General features: G+C 40.1%; 1 protein-coding gene across 2 annotated transcripts in view; it reads left to right on the plus strand.

Annotated features, from left to right (window-relative positions):
* DCLRE1C (DNA cross-link repair 1C) overlaps nt 1–19,929 on the plus strand; it is a 47,577-nt gene that overhangs the window by 12,428 nt on the left and 15,220 nt on the right. For both annotated transcript variants that reach the window (XM_036281187.1, XM_036281188.1), the window contains 7 exons: nt 1,176–1,231; nt 1,768–1,869; nt 2,268–2,340; nt 3,391–3,531; nt 7,160–7,261; nt 10,665–10,801; nt 11,583–11,637. In XM_036281187.1, the coding sequence (XP_036137080.1) occupies nt 1,176–1,231; nt 1,768–1,869; nt 2,268–2,340; nt 3,391–3,531; nt 7,160–7,261; nt 10,665–10,801; nt 11,583–11,637 (666 nt within the window). The remainder of the gene's footprint in view (nt 1–1,175; nt 1,232–1,767; nt 1,870–2,267; nt 2,341–3,390; nt 3,532–7,159; nt 7,262–10,664; nt 10,802–11,582; nt 11,638–19,929) is intronic.

The raw sequence follows: 19,929 nt of genomic DNA on the forward strand, positions 1-19,929 counted from the left end.
CGGCCCTGGTTGGTCGTGCGGGTGGCAGCCACTTGATGTGTCTCTTTCACATCGATGTTTCCCTCTCTCTCTCTCTTCCTCTCTCTCCCTCCCACTCTGTCTGTACAAAAAATGGATAAATGTCCTCGGGTGAGGATAAAACAAAACAAACAAACAAAAAAAAACAAAAAAAAATAACAACTCTATTGAGAGATAATTCACATACCATACAATTCACCTCATTAAGGTGTACATTTCAGTGGCTTTTAGTATATTTACAGAGTTGTATATCCATCACCACAATTAATTTTAGAATATTTTCAGCACCCAAAAAGGAATCCTATACTCATCACCAGTTACTCCCTCTTTTTCCCTTTCCCTAACTCCTGGCAACCACTATTCTACTTGAAGTGTCTATGGATTTGCCTATTCATGTTTCATTTAAATGGAATCATACAAATATGGTCTTTTGTGACTGACTTTTTTCACTTTACCTGATGCTTTCAAGGTTTATCCATATTGTGGTATTTCATTTCTTTTCTTTTTTTTTTTTTTTTTTTATCCTCACCCGAGGACGTTTTTCCATTTTTTGTTCAGATGGAGCAGGAGGGAGAGAGAGGGAGAGAGAGAGAGAGAGAGAGAAACATCGATGTGAAGGGACACATCGAGTGTCTGCCACCCGCACGACCAACCAGGGCCGGGGACAAACTGCAACTGAGGTACGTGCCCTTAGCGGGAACCGAACCCGGGTCTCTCTGTACCGCAGGCCGACGCTCCAACCGCTGAACCAAACCGGCCAGGGCTCATTTCTTTTTATGACCAAATAATATTCCATTGTATGGATAGACCCCATTTTGTTAATTCATTCATTATTTGATAGACATTCAGGCTGTTTCTCCTCTTTGGCTAGTGTGAATTATGCTGCTGTGAACACTCGTGTACAGGTTTCTGTGTGGACCTGAGTGTTCATTTCTCTTGTGTATGTACGTGAGCGTGCAGTTGCTGTGTTGTGTTGTATCTCAGCATTGAACCGTTTTGTGGGCAAGGGTTCCACTTGTTTCCAAGGTTTGGGGAGAATGGAAATGAGGAGAAAAGTCACATTCTTGAGAAGTACGTGAATATCTTCTATTAAAGAGGGCTTTATTTAGCTGGGTCCTAATGATAACTTATTATTTTTTTCTTTATTTTCTTTTTAGAAGGAAGAGATTGTTGTGACTCTCTTACCAGCTGGTCATTGCCCAGGATCAGTCATGTAAGGGGCTCATCTATTTTGCCTTATATTATATGTAGATATGTATAATATTTGTGGAAATACATTTTTAGGGTCTAGAAAATAATATGTATAGAGATATTTTATTTTTTAGGGCACTTTTTAAAATCTTTGCTTCTGAATTGAACTTGGGGGGCTGAGGCGATTATCATGTTTGAAACATGGATTTCTTATCATGGAAGTCTTCAGTAGCTATTTCTGCATTGGCTTTATATTTTCCTATCACATGGAGTTTTCTCTCCATGAGCAGGAATGATCCCAATATATAGTTGAGAGTGCTAATATATTTCAGGAGACATTTATCGAAAACTCAGTGGTATCTCCGTGTGTCATTTTTTCCTATCCCATGGAGCGTGGCGGCTGAGTGCCTGGTGGGGCTTGGAGCTAATGAAGCTCCGTTAGAACTGTGTCATAGTGGCGTCTTTGGCAGGAAACATTTGCTGTGGAATTAGTATATATTTGCATTATTAGGGTGTTGTATGAGACTGAGAAGTCACTGATGTCTATTTTCTTTACAGGTTTTTATTTCAGGGTGATAATGGAACTGTCTTGTACACAGGAGACTTCAGACTGGCCAAAGGAGAGGCTGCCAGAATGGAGTTTCTGCACTGTGGTGGCAGGTACTGGGCTTTCTATAACTCGTGAGTGTAAGACTGCACCATTTACAAAGTTGTGTTGTCCCGTTCCCCACAAATACAAGCCTTTGCTTCTCTTAGAAGCCAGACTTGATTGTAATAGTTGTAATAGTAAAGCTAATTTTTCTTATTAAAATGGTGCTGGTAACATTCTGTGTTGATTGGGGTAGTAGTTACATGCATTTGTCAAAATTCACTGAACCATGTGAACCATACATGCAAAATCTGTGTATTTTATTGTATGGAAATTATTTCTCAACAAAGTTGTCTTAACAAAAAAACTCCAAATGGAATGGAACATCCTATAAAGTAGCTGACAGGTTAAATTTTCTACATATTTTATTTCACATGAGATTAACACCAGTTGTTTTTCTTTCCCCCAGAGTGAAAGACATCCAAAGTGTGTACTTAGATACTACTTTCTGTGATCCAAAATTTTATCAAATTCCTAGTCGGGTAAGTCTCTCTGGAGAAATGGGGTAAGAACCTGGGGTGGCACATTTCTAGTAGGAAGTTTGTGGGATAACAAATCAGGTCATGCTTGTCCCCACTGGCATTAATATTTGTGAATGTTGGGAATAGAAAGGGACATTTTTGCATTTTTTTGTTCAGACAGAGCGGGAGGGAGAGAGAGGAAGAGAGAGAGAGAGAAACATCGATGTGAAGGGACACATCGAGTGGTTGCCACCTGCACGACCAACCAGGGCCGGGGACAAACTGCAACCGAGGTACGTGCCCTTAGCGGGAACCGAACCCGGGTCTCTCTGTACCACAGGCGGACGCTCTAACCGCTGAGCCAAACTGGCTAGGGCAATATATATATTTTTAAATACTTTCATAATCTCTGTTTAATTTATTGAAGTGACATTGGTTAATAAAATTATACAGGTTTCAGGTATACTCTTCTACAATACATCATCTGTATGTCGTATCGTGTGTTCACCACCCCAAGTCGAGTCTCCTTCCATCACCATTTATCCCCCCTTTACCCTCTTCTACCTCCTCCCACCCTCTTCCCTCTGGCAGTCACCATACTGCTGTCTGTGTCCATGAGTCTTATGAGTCTTTCTTTTTTTTAAAATTGATTTTTAGAGAGAGAGAGATAGAAACACTGATGAGAGAGAACATCAATTGGCCACCTCCTGCATGCCCCCCACTGGGGATCCGGCCCACAACCCGGGCATGTGCCCTGACCGGGAATCGAACTGGCGACCTCTTGGTGCATGGGATGAAGTTCAACCACTGAGCCACACCAGCCGAGCTTGAGCCTGAGTCTTTTTTTTTTTTTTTTTCTTTGCTTAATCCCTTCACCCTTCTCACTCAGCTCCATGCCCCCTCCCTTCTGACAGCTGTTAGTCTGTTCTCTGTCTCTGTGAATTTGTCTCCACTTTGTTATTTTGTTCATAGAAGTGAAATCACATGGTACTTGTCTTTCTCTGGCTGGCTTATTCCCCTGGGTAAGTGATATTCTTAAAATTGTTAAATGCCTTTTAAAAATCCTGCCAGGGGGAGTGTCTGAGTGGAATACTGGAGCTGGTTCGGAGCTGGATCACGCGGAGTCCGTACCATGTTGTGTGGCTGAACTGCAAAGCAGCTTACGGGTATGAGTATCTGTTCACCCACCTCAGTGAAGAATTTGGACTCCAGGTACGGTGGCGGCTCTTCCTTTTCTGCTTCTCCCTTCCATCCTCCCAATTCACCTTTTCTCCCCCTCCAACCCCAATGAAACTGAAAACAATGAAGATGGAAACAACCTATCAAAGCGTGTGTGGCACAGGTTGGCAGCCCCTCTCAAGTAACATGTCATCTTTGTTTGTTCGCATCCTCATGGGAGGACTTGACAGTGGCCCAAATGACTGGGAAGAGCCTTTTCGTGAAATGTCCCCTAGAGAAAGTATTTTTTCAAAACCCTGTAAGCCATGAAATAAATTTAGTGACTGTGAGCAGCACTGACAATAAATTTGAACTAGAGAATATTCGAGTGTATTGCTTGCAGTCAGAATAATTATTGTTTTGCAAAAATTTATGGAGGGGCCCTGGCTGGTTTGGCTCAGCGGTTAGAGCGTTGGCCTGCGGTCCGGAGAGACCCGGGTTCGGTTCCCGCTAAGGGCACGTACTTCGGTTGCAGTTTGTCCCCGGCCCTGGTTGGTCGTGCGGGTGGCAGCCACTCGATGTGTCCCTTCACGTCGATGTTTCTCTCTCTCCCTTCCTCTCTCTCCCTCCCACTCTATCTGTACAAAAAAAAAAAAAAAAATTTATGGAGGGAAGCAGACATGCATGTATGTGTATGCATACTGAGTTGCTGTGTAAAACGTATTTCTGACTGTGGGTCATGGTCAAAATGTCTGAAATACCTGTCCTAGAGCGCTGTGGATCTATATCTGATCAGGCTGGGAGGGAGTCTTCCTGTTCCTTCCAGATGGTTCAGTGCTGTGCTGTCAGGACGCTGGGCAGCAGAGCCCAGTGTGTCTGTGAGGGGCTGCTGAGCAGAGATCCCCCTTCCTGCTGCCCACATGGAGCCTGTAGCATCTGCTCTTGTTCCCTAAGACAAGATGGACTTTTGGTAATGGTGCTGAACAAAACGAAGTGCCAGAACTAGTTGGACAGTTAAGTGCCTTTTATATCTTTTTTTAAAAAAAATATGTTTTTATGGATTTTTTAGAGAGAAAGGAGAAGAGAGAGAGAAACATCGATGTGAGAGAGATACATCCATCGGCTGCCTCCTGCATGCCCTGACCAGGAATCGAACCGGGACTTCTCAGTCTATGGGACAATGCTCAATCACTGAGCCACACCAGCGGGTGCTTTTGTATATTTTAATATGGATTTCTCAGCTAACTTGTGCAAATAACTTAATGATTATATACAATGTAATTTAGTAAAATAAAAGATCTAGATTTTTTGCATTGGAAATTTTGAAATTCTTCCCTCCCTCCCTGCCTTTGTAAGTCTTTACTTCCTAAGTCCTTCTTTCCTTAATTCCTTCTATCCAAATATGTTGGTGTAAAGTTGCCAGTTCTCCATTTTAGGAAGGATCTGTGTTTATTCTGAGATTTTTGGTGTTAAATGGCCTTTTAAATTAGAAACACAGTAATGATAGGTTGTATGTGCACACACACACAAAGTTATCTACAATACAGTCTGCTGTTTTTTTTCCCCTCATATCCTCTCTTGGTAGAATATAATGGTAATAACTACTTACCAGTCCCAAATTTGTTTTGTAAATTTCAGTGGTGTGTGAAATTGAGTGGACAGACTGGAAGCCCCTGCCCTCTAGGCCTTGCAGGAAAAAACCGTGGGCTGAGGAGGGGATCCCAGTGGGGGAGAGCAGGCCTTCCTTCAGTGGTGACCTCAGTCACCCTGCAGGGAGTCCCCTCTTAATCCCTTTTAGGGAATAGAAACAATTTCAGATCAGGAATTTAAAAAGGGAGAACAGTGAGGTTTCTGACCAAGGGATTTCAGCGATGATCTATGGCAACTTTTTCAGGCTTCTTCATTTTTGTAAGAATGAAGGTTTCTATATTGCTCTCTGTACATCTCAGAATTTACATCCCCCCCCCCTTTTTTTTTTTAATCCTCACTCGAGGATATTTTTCTATTTATCTTCAGATAGAGTGGGAGGGAGGGAGACAGAGGAAGGAAGAGGGAGAGAGAAACATCAGTGTGAGAGAGACACATCAACTGGTTGCCTCCCACATAACCCTGACCAGGGCTGGAAACGAACCGCAACTGAGGTACGTGTCCTTGACCAGAATCGAACTCGAGACTCATTGGTCCATGGGTCAACACTCTAACCACTGAGCCAAACTGGCCAGGGCAGTTTATCCCTTTTTTATGTCCTTCTTGGAGAGGCCAGAAGAGCTGATTCATTGTTACTCCTTAGTCCTTAATAAACCGATAGTGAGCAGAATAGGCCACAGGATAAGTAAGTGATTATGCTTGGATTCTTTTTATACCTGTCTTGGTATTAATTGCCACAGCAATTTGGCATTATTCTAATCTGTTTTGTTCAAAATGAGAATACTTTTTTGGTGCCATTTCATAATCCTTACATCAACTTAGGTACATTAGGTCCTTGAATATGTTCATTATAACATCAATGAGATGCTCTAGTAACTTAACTCTTGTTTATAGCAACTGTCTATGGTAAATTGGCTTGTTATATTGTTGCTTAGTTCCAAGAACCTACCAATGACGTTAAGTGAGGACTTACAGTATACTGTTTACTTAGAAGTAGCTAGAAGAGAAGCTTTAGGTAAAACTGGCATGTTGGTTTTATTTTATTTTATTTATTTATTTATTTATTTATTTTTTTATCCTCGCCCGAGGATATTTTTCCATTTTTTGTACAGATAGAGTGGGAGGGAGAGAGAGGAAGGGAGAGAGAGAGAGAAACATCGACGTGAAAGGGACACATCGAGTGGCTGCCACCCGCACGACCAACCAGGGCCGGGGACAAACTGCAACCGAAGGTACATGCCCTTAGCGGGAACCAAATCCGGGTCTCTCCGGACCGCAGGCCGACGCTCTAACCGCTGAGCCAAACTGGCCAGGGCTGGCATGTTGGTTTTAATACTTTAAAATGTATTGTCCTTAAAATTTTAAAGGTTGCCAAGAGTTTTTTTTTTTTTTTTTCTGCATCTGTCCTCCTGGTTTTCTTCCAGTAAAGAGGTGTGTGGTGAGGGAGGGTGGGTGTCTGCTTTCTAGTCCAGCTCCTTTTCCATCAATTGCCCTTCTACTGGATGTTATACATACGTGTTCATGAGCAATTTTTTTTAAATATGTTTTTATTGATTTTTTAGAGAGAGAGGGGAAGGGATAGAGAAACATCAATCGGCTGCCTCCTGCATGCCCCCTCCCCCAATGGGGATCAAGCCCACAACCCAGGCATGTGCCCTGACCAGGAATTGAACTGGGACCTCTCAGTCCATGGGACGGTGCTCAATCCACTGAGCCACACAGGCCGGGCTACTTGAATGACTCTTGATGGACCGAAGGACAGTATTAGCATGATCCAGTGAAATCCACTGAGTCTCCAGAATTTTTTTCTTACCACCACCAATAGGTGGTATCACTGACTGGTGGGAATATGATCTTTGTCCTTTACCTGTTGACATCCTGGCAGAATACTAGTGTGCACTGAAATGCCAAAAAAGTAGGTTTCAAGAAAGAAGAATTGGTTCCCTAACTGGATGATTTATCCCTGCATAATTATTCTCGAATAATTTTTTTTATGGAAAGTACAGTTCAAATACTTATCTGTTATTTTCCTCAGGTTCACGTGGATAAACTAGACATGTTTCGAAACATGCCTGACATTCTTAATCATCTTACCACAGACCGCAACACTCAGATCCATGCATGTCGCCATCCAAAGGTACATAGTAAATTGCTTTTCTCGTTGTTTGCGGGATCCATGGGAAACAGAATTAGGTCCAGAAGGAACCTTAGAAATTCCATTTTCAAGGCTCTTCAATTTATAAATGTAAAAACTGAGGCTGAGATCCTAAGTTATTAGCCCAAGTTCATGCAACTGTTCATTATTGGATTCCATTACCATAAACTTCATAATTAGTAAATAGACACAAATACTTATGGTTTTTTATTTATTTATTTATTTATTTATCCTCACCTGAGGACATTTTTTTTCCCGATATTTTGGTCAGATAGAATGGGAGGGAGAGAGAGAGAGAGAGAGAGACATCGACATAAAAGGGACACATCGAGTGGTTGCCATCCACACGACCCAACCAGGACCAGGACAAACTGCAACTGAGGTACATGCCCTTAGCAGGAACCAAACCCGGGTCTCTCTGGACCGCAGGCCAAAGCTCTAACCACTGAGCCAAACCAGCCAGGGCTACTTATGGTATTTCAGTGACATATATTCGTACACATTTGATACATGTTTATCTGGAATGAGTTATGTAATGAAGAATTTATTTGTAATGAAACTAGTGAAATATTAGAGCTTATAATTTAAGAAAACATTCACAATCCATTGCTATTTTCTTATTTTTATTTCCATCACCAATTATCCCCTCTGTGCCCTCTTCCACCTCCTCCTACCCCCCTCCCCTGCAATCACCATACTGTCCATTGCTGTTTTTGAGACTCATGACATGTGCACATTTATAAATGTATTTTTCTTCTCATTTGAGATCAATATCTAAAGATAACTTTGCTTTGCATTTTGAAATAATTACATGTTTTGCTGGTCTAATTTCAAATGACTGTTTCTAGTATCTTTGTTTTTTTTTTTTTATCCTTACCTGAGGACATTTTTGCATTTATCTTCAGACAGAGCGGGTGGGAGAGAGGAAGGAAGAGATAGAGAGAAATATTGATGTGAGAGAGACACATCAAGTGGTTGCCACCCACATGACTCCAACCAGGGCCGGGGACAAACTGCAACCAAGGTGCATGCCCTTAGCGGGAACCGAACCCAGCTCTCTGTGGTCTGTGGGCCGACACTCTAACCACTGAGCCAAACTGGCCAGGGCTGTTTCTACTATCTTTGCAACTCACTTGTAATTTGGTTTTTAATGCCACTGTAGAACTTCCTCTTAGCAAATGCCCTTCTGTTATTAAATGCCAGGTATTAAATTTTGAATTTACTTTTAACATTAAAAAATGTTTAATTTATTTAGTCATTCTACGTTGCTAATACTAATTTAGTTATCTTCAAATGCAGTGGCATACATGATCATAATTTTCCTCTAAATTTTAAAGTATCTTAGCGTTCAAATGCTGAGTACTTTTTATTTTAGTAAATGCTGCCTTTATACATTTAGATAATCATTATGGTTGTAGTATTGGCTTCATTGGCCAAAAACCTAACGTAAAGTTGCTCAAGTCCTAAAATAAAACATAATTAAAAAAAAAAAAAAAAAAGGAAAAGAATTCATACCCATAGAATGGAATATTCTACTTCAGACCACTGTAGGAGAGCTACAGGTAAGGAAGTACTTTGATGATGGGTAGGCTGCATATTATAATTTGCATTGAGTTTCTTTTTTTTAAATTTGTTTTTATTTTTTTATTTTTGAGAGAGAGGTGAAGGTGGAGGCGGGAGAGAGAGAGAGACAGAGAGAGAAATAGAGAGAGAAAGAGAGAGAAACACTGATTTGTTGTTCCACTTATGTGCTCATTGGTTGATTCTTGTGCTCTGACTGGAGATCAGACTTGGACTACACTCTAACCAACTGAGCCGCTCAGCCAGGGCAGTTTACTTTATCATTTTGCTTGTGGGTGCATACACCTACGTATACACAGCCAATTAATTTGTGGTTGGATAAAAATAATGTAGATACAAAATGAAACTGTCCCTTTTCTGTTGGACTTATAGCCTTTGGTCTCCTCACATCCCATAAATCTTTTAATTGGCCAAGTTTTTTTCATTCCGAGTTTTCTCACATCCTACAAAGTAGCTTAATTTGTAACTACTACTCCTGTCATTTCCCACATGGCTACTTGCCTTGAACCACAATTTCTAGCAGCTGAAGAGATGTCTTAGTCACGTAGTGTTAAAAGTACGGAGCAGAGCACAGCTCACAGAGCCCTGTGGCAACTAAGACGAAGCCTCGAGGAAACAGCACCAAAGGCACTGGATGCTGTGTGATCCGGATGGAGTGTGCGTGTGGTTTTGAAGGATCCTGATCTAAACATAGTGTGTTGGGGAAAGAAGTCCCATTGATTTTAACCTTTTAAAAACACTTCTATTTTTTTTTCTAACTTTATTTTGAAAATTTTTTAAACAGTCATGAGTCTGGATTCCCCAGTTTGTTAACACTTTGCCACATTTACACCCTTGCTGCCCCCCACCCCGCTCTCTCTGTTGGTGTGTGTCACCAACCCCTTACCCCTATTTGAGAGTCAGCCGACACTTTACTAACCTTTCAGCACGTATCACTGCAGAATGGACATTCTCCTGTATAACTACAATACGAGTCCCACACTCAGGAAATTTATCACAGATATGATGCTATTGGGTATCATGTGGTCCACATTCAGTTTTCCTCAGTTGTCCCATTAGCATCCTTTATAGCTTGTGGAGGGGAAGCAGGGCATCCAGGAATTCATGAAGAATGCTTAAAGAGTCCTCTTTAGTCTCTTTTGATGTAGATCACATCTGTGGCCTTTTGCTTTTCTTCCATCACGTTGCTACTTTGGAGATTCCAGGATAGTAGTTTTACAGAAATTTCCTCACTTTGGAATTATCTGATTGTTTCCTCATGTCTCCATTTTTTTTTCTTGAAATCTTTATTAATTTATTTTTGTTACAGATGTTTCTCCTTTTCCCCCCATTGACACCTTCCTCTGACGCCCTTCCCCCCAGCATTGTTGCCTGTGTCCATTAGTTATTCTTCTATGCATAAGTTCTTTAATTTATCTCTTCTCTGAAATTTGTCAGTCTGAACCCTACTTCCGTGTCTCTAGGTCTGTTTTTTTCATCACCTTATTTTGTTTGTTATATTAGACAAATAAGTGAGATCATGTGATACTTGTCTTTCTCTGACTGGCTTATTTCACTTAGCATAACACTCTCCAGGTCCCTCCATGTTGTCTCAAAGTATAAGAGATCTTTCTTTCTTACAGCTGCGTAGTACTCCATTGTGTATATGTACCACAGCTTTTTTTATCCATTCATCTATTGATGACGTGTCCATTTTTTGTTCATGTCTGAAAACTTATCTACTTTTGTTAGTGAGATCCAGCCTACAAGTATATTTGTTGAAAATGTTGAACTGCTTTTCTATATTTTTAAATATATTTTTTAGGCAGAGGAATATTTTCAGTGGAATAAGTTACCCTGTGGAATTACTTCCAAAAATAGAATTCCGCTCCACACAATCAGCATTAAGCCATCCACCATGTGGTTTGGAGAAAGAACCAGAAAAACAAATGTAATTGTGAGGTAAGAAAGCAATGTCACAGTTCTTCTGAGAGAAACCTTGCTTTGAGGTAAATTGTCTGATTTTAGTTTAAATGCAATCTAGCCTAAGCCCAAGAAGAGGGTATAATTGTGGAAAATACCTTCTGAAATTTAAACTCAATTTAAACTAAAGAGAAGCTGCTTCGAAACCTATCTCATGGCTAATATCAGCCAGTCTTTCCTGAGGCCTCTCTAGTTGGATAAATGGTTGTAAACTGAAGGTATGTTGCTTGGCAAGGAGTTATGGACTGATATCGGAGGGAACAGAGCCCTTAGCGAAGTAGAGGAGTACCATAATGATCATCATTTTGGGGCAACATTTCCTTAATACTGGCTGTTCAGAATGTCTGCAGATATATATATTTCTGGAAAGAGTGTTCCAGGGAGAAATTCTTTTTTTTTTTAATCCTCACCTGAGGACACTTTTCCATTCCTTGTTCAGATAGAGTGGGAGGGAGAGAGAGGAAGAGAGAAAGAGAAATATCGATGTGAGAAAGACACATTGAGTGGCTGCCACCTGCACCACCCGACCAGGGCCAGGGACAAACTGCAACCGAGGTACATGCCCTTAGTGGGAACCGAACCCGGGTCTCTCTGGACCACAGGCCGATGCTCTAACCGCTGAGCCAAACCAGCCAGGGCATGGAATTCTTGATTGTAGGGCATTTTTACTGGAATAGCCTAAATAGAAAGGCTCAAAATTTAGAACTTAGCTTAGTTTTGATAAATGACCTTTTAATTTTGTGTTTTCATTTCCCTTTAGGACTGGAGAGAGTTCATACAGAGCTTGTTTTTCCTTTCACTCCTCCTACAGTGAGGTAAGAGGATCCCATATGCGTGTAAACCTGTTGCCGGCTGCTCTGCAGCCTCATGGTTGAGAGCAAGTCTCCTCTACGCCCAGCGGCATCTGTTTCTAATGCTGAAGATTTGTTGTGGCTTTTCCTAAAGAAATGCAGAGAAGATATCTCAGTGGATGAGCAATGTTTACTAAGTATGAGGGAAATTGCTGTTATTACCTGTTTTCAGCCTAAACATTGAAAAATATTTATATGATTAAGGTTTTCTTCCTGTCTTGCTTCCTAAATGTAATGTAACTCCCTCACTTCAGTTGTACTGTTCACCTGTCATTAAAGAATCATAAATATTAATCGAAGGAATACTACAGATAAAACTGCATTATAGACTGTCTTAATATCCAGATCCTTGGCCTCTGCCAAAATTTGAATGTATTGAAAAGCCATTTAAAAAAATAGTCCTGAATATTCAGCATTGGGAAGAACAAAAATGATTGTGCTGTAGATCTTATCCTTAAGAAGGATGTAGTATCCTAGAACTACCCAGTTTTAAGAGAGCTTAAAATGGTTTAGTTATGGGAGAGAGAGAAACATTGATATGAGAGAGAAACATCAATTGCCTGCCTCCTGCACGGCCCCTACTGAGGATCAAGCCCACAACCCGGGCATGTGCCCTGACTGGGAATCGAACTGGGACCTCTCAGTTCATGGGTTGATGCTCAGTCCACAGAGCCACACCAGCTGGGCTACTTTATGGTACTTTTTATATAGAAAGTTGACCTGCTAGAATGGGAACTTGATATGTGTAATTTATTTGCAAAATTCTCATGCATTTCCAAAGTAAATGCTAGAGCAAGTGCAGAGATTCAGTAATTTCACATACTGGAGAAAAAACAATATAAAAGCAGGGTTTTTTTATGACACTTTACGTCATATATAATTTTAGTTTTGCCATTTCTGCACTTAAAAATCCATTTCCCTGATAACTGTTGTTTTTGTATTTGGGGTACATGGATACAGCCCTGCATCAGTGAGCCATGGGTGTGTTAATGATTTGAACAGGTGGATACTTCCGGAACTCCATGTAGCGGCATTCTTATTAAGTCAGCCATAGTATTCTGAATAATTCTTCATCATATTATCAAAATATCCCAATGATCTCTCTATTAAATACAGTGATATCTCGGTTCTCGAACGCCTCGGTTCTCGACCAAATCGGTATTCGACCAGGAGATTCGAGAAACTTTTGTCTTGGAATCCGAACAAATATTTGGAACTCGAACTTCTGAGATGAGCCGAGTTGAGCCGAATGGCGTTCATTCGGCCCAGCGCGCCTTGCTTGCGTCGTCAGTGTGAGTGCAGAGAGAGAGTCACGCTTTACACTGAATTTAACCCTTAGACATACTGTACACTTTTATTTCTTGTTGAGACTTATGTTTTTCTACATATTATATACAAATTAGGCCAGTAAATAGGCATTTTCTGGGGCTTGGAACGAATTAATCCAGTTTCCATTATTTCCTATTGGGTTTCATTGCTTCGGTTCTCGAACAATTTGGTTCTCGACCGTCCTCCTGGAACGAATTATGTTCGAGAACCGAGGTATCACTGTAGTAGGTTTAAATATCATTTCCTTTCAGTTTTTTCTAAATACATTTGATCTTTTTTTTTAAAATCCTCACCAGAGGATATTTTTCCATTTAGATAGAGTGGGAGGGAGAAAGGGAGAGATAGAGAGAGGAAGAAACATTGATTTGAGAGGAATATATCGACTGGTTGCCTCCTGCATGACCTCGACCAGGGCCAGTGACAGAACCGCAACTGAGGTTCATGCCCTTGATCAGAATCAAACCTGCAACTCTTTGGTCCCTGGGCCGACACTCTAACTGCTGAGCCAAACCAGCCAGGGCACAGTTGACCTTCTTTATTCATGGATTGTAAGTCCCACATCGATGCAAGCAGCGCTCTGTGGTAATTTGCAGACATGCACAATAGAGCAGTGAACAATTGCAGCTGCCTGACATGCACATTCTCATCTCAGGTCCAACACGGCAGCATTCTGCCTTCTCAGAGTGTCCCTTTTGCAGTCTATGTAGTGCTGCATTTCTCATGTTTGTGCCTTTGTTGGTGATGTCACTGTTTAAAGTGACCCCTAAGCATAGCACTGAAGTACTGTCTAGTGTCCTTAGGTGCCAGAAGGCTGGCGTGTACGTTATGGAGAAAATACATGTGTTTGATAAGCTTCATTCATTCAGACATGAGTTATAGTGCTGCTGTTGGCCATCCATTCAGTGTTAATGAACCAACTATATATTAGATAAGGTATCTTTAAAAAGAACCACACATAAAACAGGGTGATGTATGGATGGGTTGATAAAAACACTGTGATCAGAGGTTCACAGAGGTTCACATTTCCTCTAGAAGTAGTTGTTCAGTGTTCGCTAATTCAGGGCTCAAGGTGACTTTATGAGTAGAACTACTGTAAGTAGGGAGAATTGACTATGTTAAAGAATTGTTTTAAGGCAGGCACCTGACAAAAGGGCATCAAGTTGCCCTATACAAGTGAGAGGGGGTGCCCTTCTTTCAACTGGGTGTCTCCTGTCTCCTGTAGTGACTTCAGCTCTGAGTAGAATAAGTGAATCATTTGTGGTACAGGCTTGGCCTTACTTTTTATCCTTATTCCCTTCAAAAGCCTCCGAGTTCTATCAGCCTCAGCTTTGGGTTGATTATGCAAATCATACAGGTTGTAGACAGGTAAATAATGATTTCTATTTGCATGCCTGCTCTGAAAAGTATAAAGGAAATTGTTTATGAAAATATTTAAAGAATGGATCTTTATGTCTTTTCCCATCTTAATTAGGGTAGCCACTTTATTTTAACATGAAGTTATTGATAATTCCTGGGTCTTAGCTCTATTGATTTGGTCCTTTGAGAAAGTTGAGCACTAATAATTACCTTATACCTCAATCTCCCCATTTGCAGAAGGAAATAAAAAGCTTTGTGTTGTCATTATCAGCTTTGCAATGGATAATTTTATTGAATATTTAACCATGCCAGCCAGGTACTAGGCTTAGCTCACTTATACTTTTAGATGAAGAATTGAAGACTTAGAGACTTGAGGTAACAACTGAGATCACAGGCTCACCAAGATCTAGTCAGTTGAAGTTTGTCTGGGTTGTAGAGATGTTTTGGGGAATAGTGACCAAGTTCCTCTGTTTAGCATTCTGAGTTTTGTAGGAAATCAAGGTATTCGTGAAATGTTGCATGTAATTGTCCTTGTTTAGGTTAGAATATATTTGCAACAAATCAAGCAGCCGCAAAGATATAATTCCCTTGGTATTACTAACAATGATGCAAGTGGAAAGAAATGTGATTCTTTTTCTCTCTTTTTTAAAAATATTTTTTCTTTTTGATTTTAGAGAGAGAGAGGGAGAGGGAGAAATAGAAACATCAATGAGAGAGAACATCCATTGGCCACCTCTTGCATGCCCCCTATTGGGGATTGGACACACAACCTGAACATGTGCCCTGACTGGGAATTGAACCGGCAACCTTTTGGTGCATAGGTCGATGGTCAACCAGTGAGCCACACCGGCTGGGCTATTTTTCTTTTTTAATTAAATTTATTGCAGTGACAGTGGTTAATAGGATCATATAGGTTTCAAGTGTACCTGTCCATGATACATGATCTGTAGCATATTGCATTGTGTGCCCACCACCCAAAGTCAAACCATTTTCTGTCACAATATATTAGGCCCCCCAACAACCACCACACTGCTGTCTGTGTCCACAAGTTTTAGTTTTATATCCCACATATGAGTGAAATCATATGGTTCCTAGCTTTTTCTGACTGACTTATTTTGATTAGCATATTCTCAAGGTCCATCCATGTTGTTGCAAATAGTAGTTATTTTGTCTTTTCTTGTGGCTGAGTAGTATTCCATTGTGTACATGTACCACATCTTTTTATCCAGTCCTCTATCGAAGGACTCTTTGGTTGTGTCCATGTCTAGGCCACTGAATAATGCCACAATGAACATAGGGGTGCATATATCTTTGCAAATAAATGTTTTTGAGTTTCTTGGATAGAAAAGTAGGAGAGGGATTGCTGGGTCATATGGTAACTCTGTTCTTAATTTTTTGAGGAACCACCAGACTATTTTCCTTAGTGGCTGCATCAGTTTACACTTCCACCAGCAGTGAATAAGGGTTCCCTTTTCTCCACATCTTCTCCAACACTTGTTACTACTTGTCTTGTTGATAATAGCCATTCTAACAGGAGTGAGGTGGTATCTCATTGTAGTTTTGATTTGCATTTCCCTAAAAGGGAATGAAGTTGAACATCTTTTCTTATAACTGTTGGCCATGTGTATGTCTTCTTGGGAGAGGTGTCTGTTTAGGTCTTCTGCTCATTTTGTTTATTTATTTATTTAATTTAAAATCCTCACCCAAGGATATTTTTCCATTTATCTTCAGATAGAATAGGAGGGAGGGAGAGAGGAGGAGAGAGAGAGAGAGAGAAGCAGAAACAGAAACATCAATGTGAGAGAGACACATCAACTGGCCACCTCCCGCATGACACCGACCAGAGTCCAGGATGAAACGCAACTGAGCTGCATGCCCCTGACTGAAATCAAACCCACAACTCTGGTCTGCGGGCCGACTCTCTAACCGCTGAACCAAACTGGCCAGGGCTCTTCTGACCATTTTAATTGGATTGTTTGTTTGTTTAGTATTGAGTTTTATGAGTTCTTTATATATTTTGTGTATTAACCCCTTGTTGGAGCTGTGGTTTGCAAATATCTCCCATTTGGTCAGTTGCCTTTTTGTTCTGTTGTTGGTTTCTGTTGCTGTGCTGAAGCTTTTTAGTTTCATATAGTCCCATGTATTTATTTTTGCCTTTATTTCCCTTGCCTTTGGGTTCAAATTCATGAAATATTCTCTACGATCAAGGTCCATAAGTTTAGTACCTATGTTTTTATGTAATTTATTGTGTCAGATCTTATATTTAGGCCTTTGATCCATTTTGAATTAATTTTTGTATGTGGGGAAAAACTGTAATCTAGTTTCATTCTGTTGCATGTGGCTTTCCAATTTTCCCAGCACCATTTATTGAAGAGCGTTCTTGTCTCCATTGTGTGTTTTTGGCTCCTTTATAAAAAATAATTTGTCCATACACAAGTGGTTTTATTTCAGGGCTTTCAGTTCTGTTTCATTGGTCTGTGTGTCTGTTTTTCTGCCAGTACCATGCTGTTTTGATTCTTGTAGCTCTGTAGTATAATTTAAAGTCAGGTCGCCTGCTACCCCTGGCTTCATTCTTTTTTCTCAGGATTGCCTTGGCTATTTGGGATCTTTTGTGGTTCCATACAAATCTGATGATTTTTTGTTTTATTTCTTTAACATTTTTTTTTTCTTTATTGGTTTTAGAGAGAGAGGAAGGGAGAGGGAGAGATAGAAACATCAATGAGAGAGAACATCAATTGGCTGCCTCCTGCATGCCCCACACTGGGGATCAGGCCCACAACCTGGGCATGTATCCTGACCAGGAATTGAACCGGCAACCTCTTGGTGCATGGGTTGATGCTCAACCACTGAGCCATACCGGCCGTACTGTTTAATTTCTTTAAAAAAATGATATTGGGATTTTGATGGGGATTGCATTAAATCTGTATAGTGCTTTGGGTAATATGGCCTTTTCAACTATGTTGACTCTTCCAATCCATGTACATGGAATATCTTTCCATTTTGTTGTATATTTTTCTATCTCTTTTAATAATGCTCTGTAGTTTTTAGTATATAGGTCCTTCACATCCTTTGTTATTTCCAGGTATTTTATTCTTTTGGTTGCTATTGCAAAAGGAATTTTTTTTTCATTTCTTTTTCTGAAGTTTGTTAGGATATAGGAAAGCAGATTTGTGTACAGTCATCCCTCACCACTTTGTGCTTTGACTTTTGTGGCTTCACTCTATCGCGGTTTTTTCTTTTTCTTTTCTTTTTTTTTTTTTATCCTCACTCGAGGACATTTTTCCATTTTTTGTTCAGGTACAGTGGGGGGGGGGGGAGAGGAACAGAGAGAGAGAGAGAAACATCGATGTGAAAGGGACACATCGAGTGGCTGCCACCCGCACAACCGACCAGGGCCGGGGACAAACTGCAACCGAGGTACGCGCCCCTAGCGGAACCAAACCCGGGTCTCTCAGGACTGCAGGCCGACGCTCTAACCACTGAGCCAAAGCGGCCAGGGCTATCGCGGTTTTTTCAAATACTGTCCTATATTGGGAAAAACTGAGATAGAGGGAAGCTGCAAACGTTGAAGTGCAGTGGTGAGGGATGACTGTATAAATAAAGAATCCTACTTCGTGGAAATTCATTTATCGTGGTAGAGTCTGGAACTGATTAACCACGATAAACGAGGGCTGACTGTACATTGATTTTGTATCCTGCAACTTTACTGTATTTTTTATTGTTTCTAATAGTTTTTTGGTAGAGTCTTTAGGATTTTCTATATACATAATCATGTCATCTGCAAAAACTGACACTTTTACTTTTTCCTTCCCAATTTGGATGCATTTATTTCTTTCTCTTGTCTGATTGTTCTGGAGAGGACTTCAGAGCTGTGTTGAATAAGAGTGGTGAGAGTGGGCTTCTTTGTCTTATTCCTGATTTTAGAGGAAAAGCTTTCAGTTTTTCAGCATTGAGTATGATATTTGCTGAGGGTTTGTGATATATGGCCTTTATAATATTGAGTTATTTTTCTTCTGTACCTATTTTATTGAGTGTTTTAATCATAAGTGGATGTTGTATCTTATCAGATGGTTTTTCTATATCTATTGATAAGATTATATGATTTGTATCCTTTGTTTTGTTAATGTGGTCTATAACACTGATTGATTTGTGTTGTTGAACCATCCTTGTGTCCTTGGAATGAACCCCACTTGATCCTGATGTATTGTTTTTTAATGTATTGTATTCAATTTGCTGGTATTTTGTATACGATTTTCGCATTTGTATTCATCAGATATCGGTCTGTGGTTTTCTTTTTCTGGATTGTCCTCGCCAGGTTTTAGTATCAGGGTTATGGTGACCTCATAAAATGTGTTAGGAAGTATTGCCTCTTCTTCAGTATTTTGGAAGAGTTTGAGAAGGATAGGTATCAAATTTTTTTTGAATGTTTGGTAGAATTCACTAGTGAAGCCATCTGGTCCTGGACTTTTATTTTCTGGGAGGTTTTTGATGGTTGTTTCAATTTCTTCACTGTTGATCGGTCTATTTAGATCTTCCAATTCTTTATGATTCAGTCTAGAAGATTATATATTTCTAGGAACTTAATCCATTTCTTCTTGGTTATTGAATTTGGTGGCATATGGTCTTTCATAGCATTCTAGTGTGATCCTTTGTGTATCTGTGATGTCTGTGGTAACTTCTCTTTCATTTCTGATTGTTTATATAAGTCTTTTCTCTTTTTTCCTCAGTCTGACCAGGGGTTTGTCAATTTCATTAATCTTTTCAAAGAACCAGCTGTTTGTTGTATTAATTTTTTTTTTTTTTGTATAGTCTTTTTGTTTTCTATGTCTTTCAGTTCTGCTCTAATTTTCATTATTTCCTTTCTTCTTCTGACTTTGTGTTGCTTCTGTTCTTTTTCTAGTTCTTCGTGATATGTTATGGTCCGGCCTGTGTGGCTTAGTTGAGCATCATCCCATGCACCAAGGGGTTGCTAGTTTGTTTCCCGGTCAGGACACATGCCTTGGTTTCAGGCTCGATCCTCAGTGGGGGGCTTGCGGGAGGCAGCCAATCGATATTTCTCTATCTCCCTTCCTCTCTCTGAAATCAATAAAAACATTTTTTAAAAAAACATATAATGTTAGATTGTTTACTTGGGATTTCTCATTTCTAGAGATAGGCCTATAATATATAAAATTCCCTCTTATTACTGCTTTTGCTGCATCCCAGAAGTTTTGATATGTTGTATTGTCATTCTCATATATATCTTTTGATTTCACCTTTTATTTCTTCTTTGACCCAGTCACTTTTTAGTAGTATGTTTTTTTAATTTCGAAATATTTGTGGGTTCCTTTTTTGCAGTTGATTTCTAATTTTAAAGCATTGTGGTCAGAGAATATGCTTGGTGTATTTTCAGTCTTCTTGAATTTGTTGAGGCTAGTTTTGTGACCCAACATATGATCTCTACTTGAGAGTGTACCATGTGCACTAGAAAAGAATGTATAAACTGAGGTTCTTGGATGAAAGGCTTTGTAAATGTCCATTATGTCCATTTGGTCTAATGTGTCGTTTAAAGCTGATATTTGATTATTAATT

The sequence above is a fragment of the Molossus molossus genome, unplaced genomic scaffold (assembly GCF_014108415.1).
Source record: "Molossus molossus isolate mMolMol1 unplaced genomic scaffold, mMolMol1.p scaffold_m16_p_32, whole genome shotgun sequence".
NCBI lineage: Eukaryota > Metazoa > Chordata > Mammalia > Chiroptera > Molossidae > Molossus > Molossus molossus.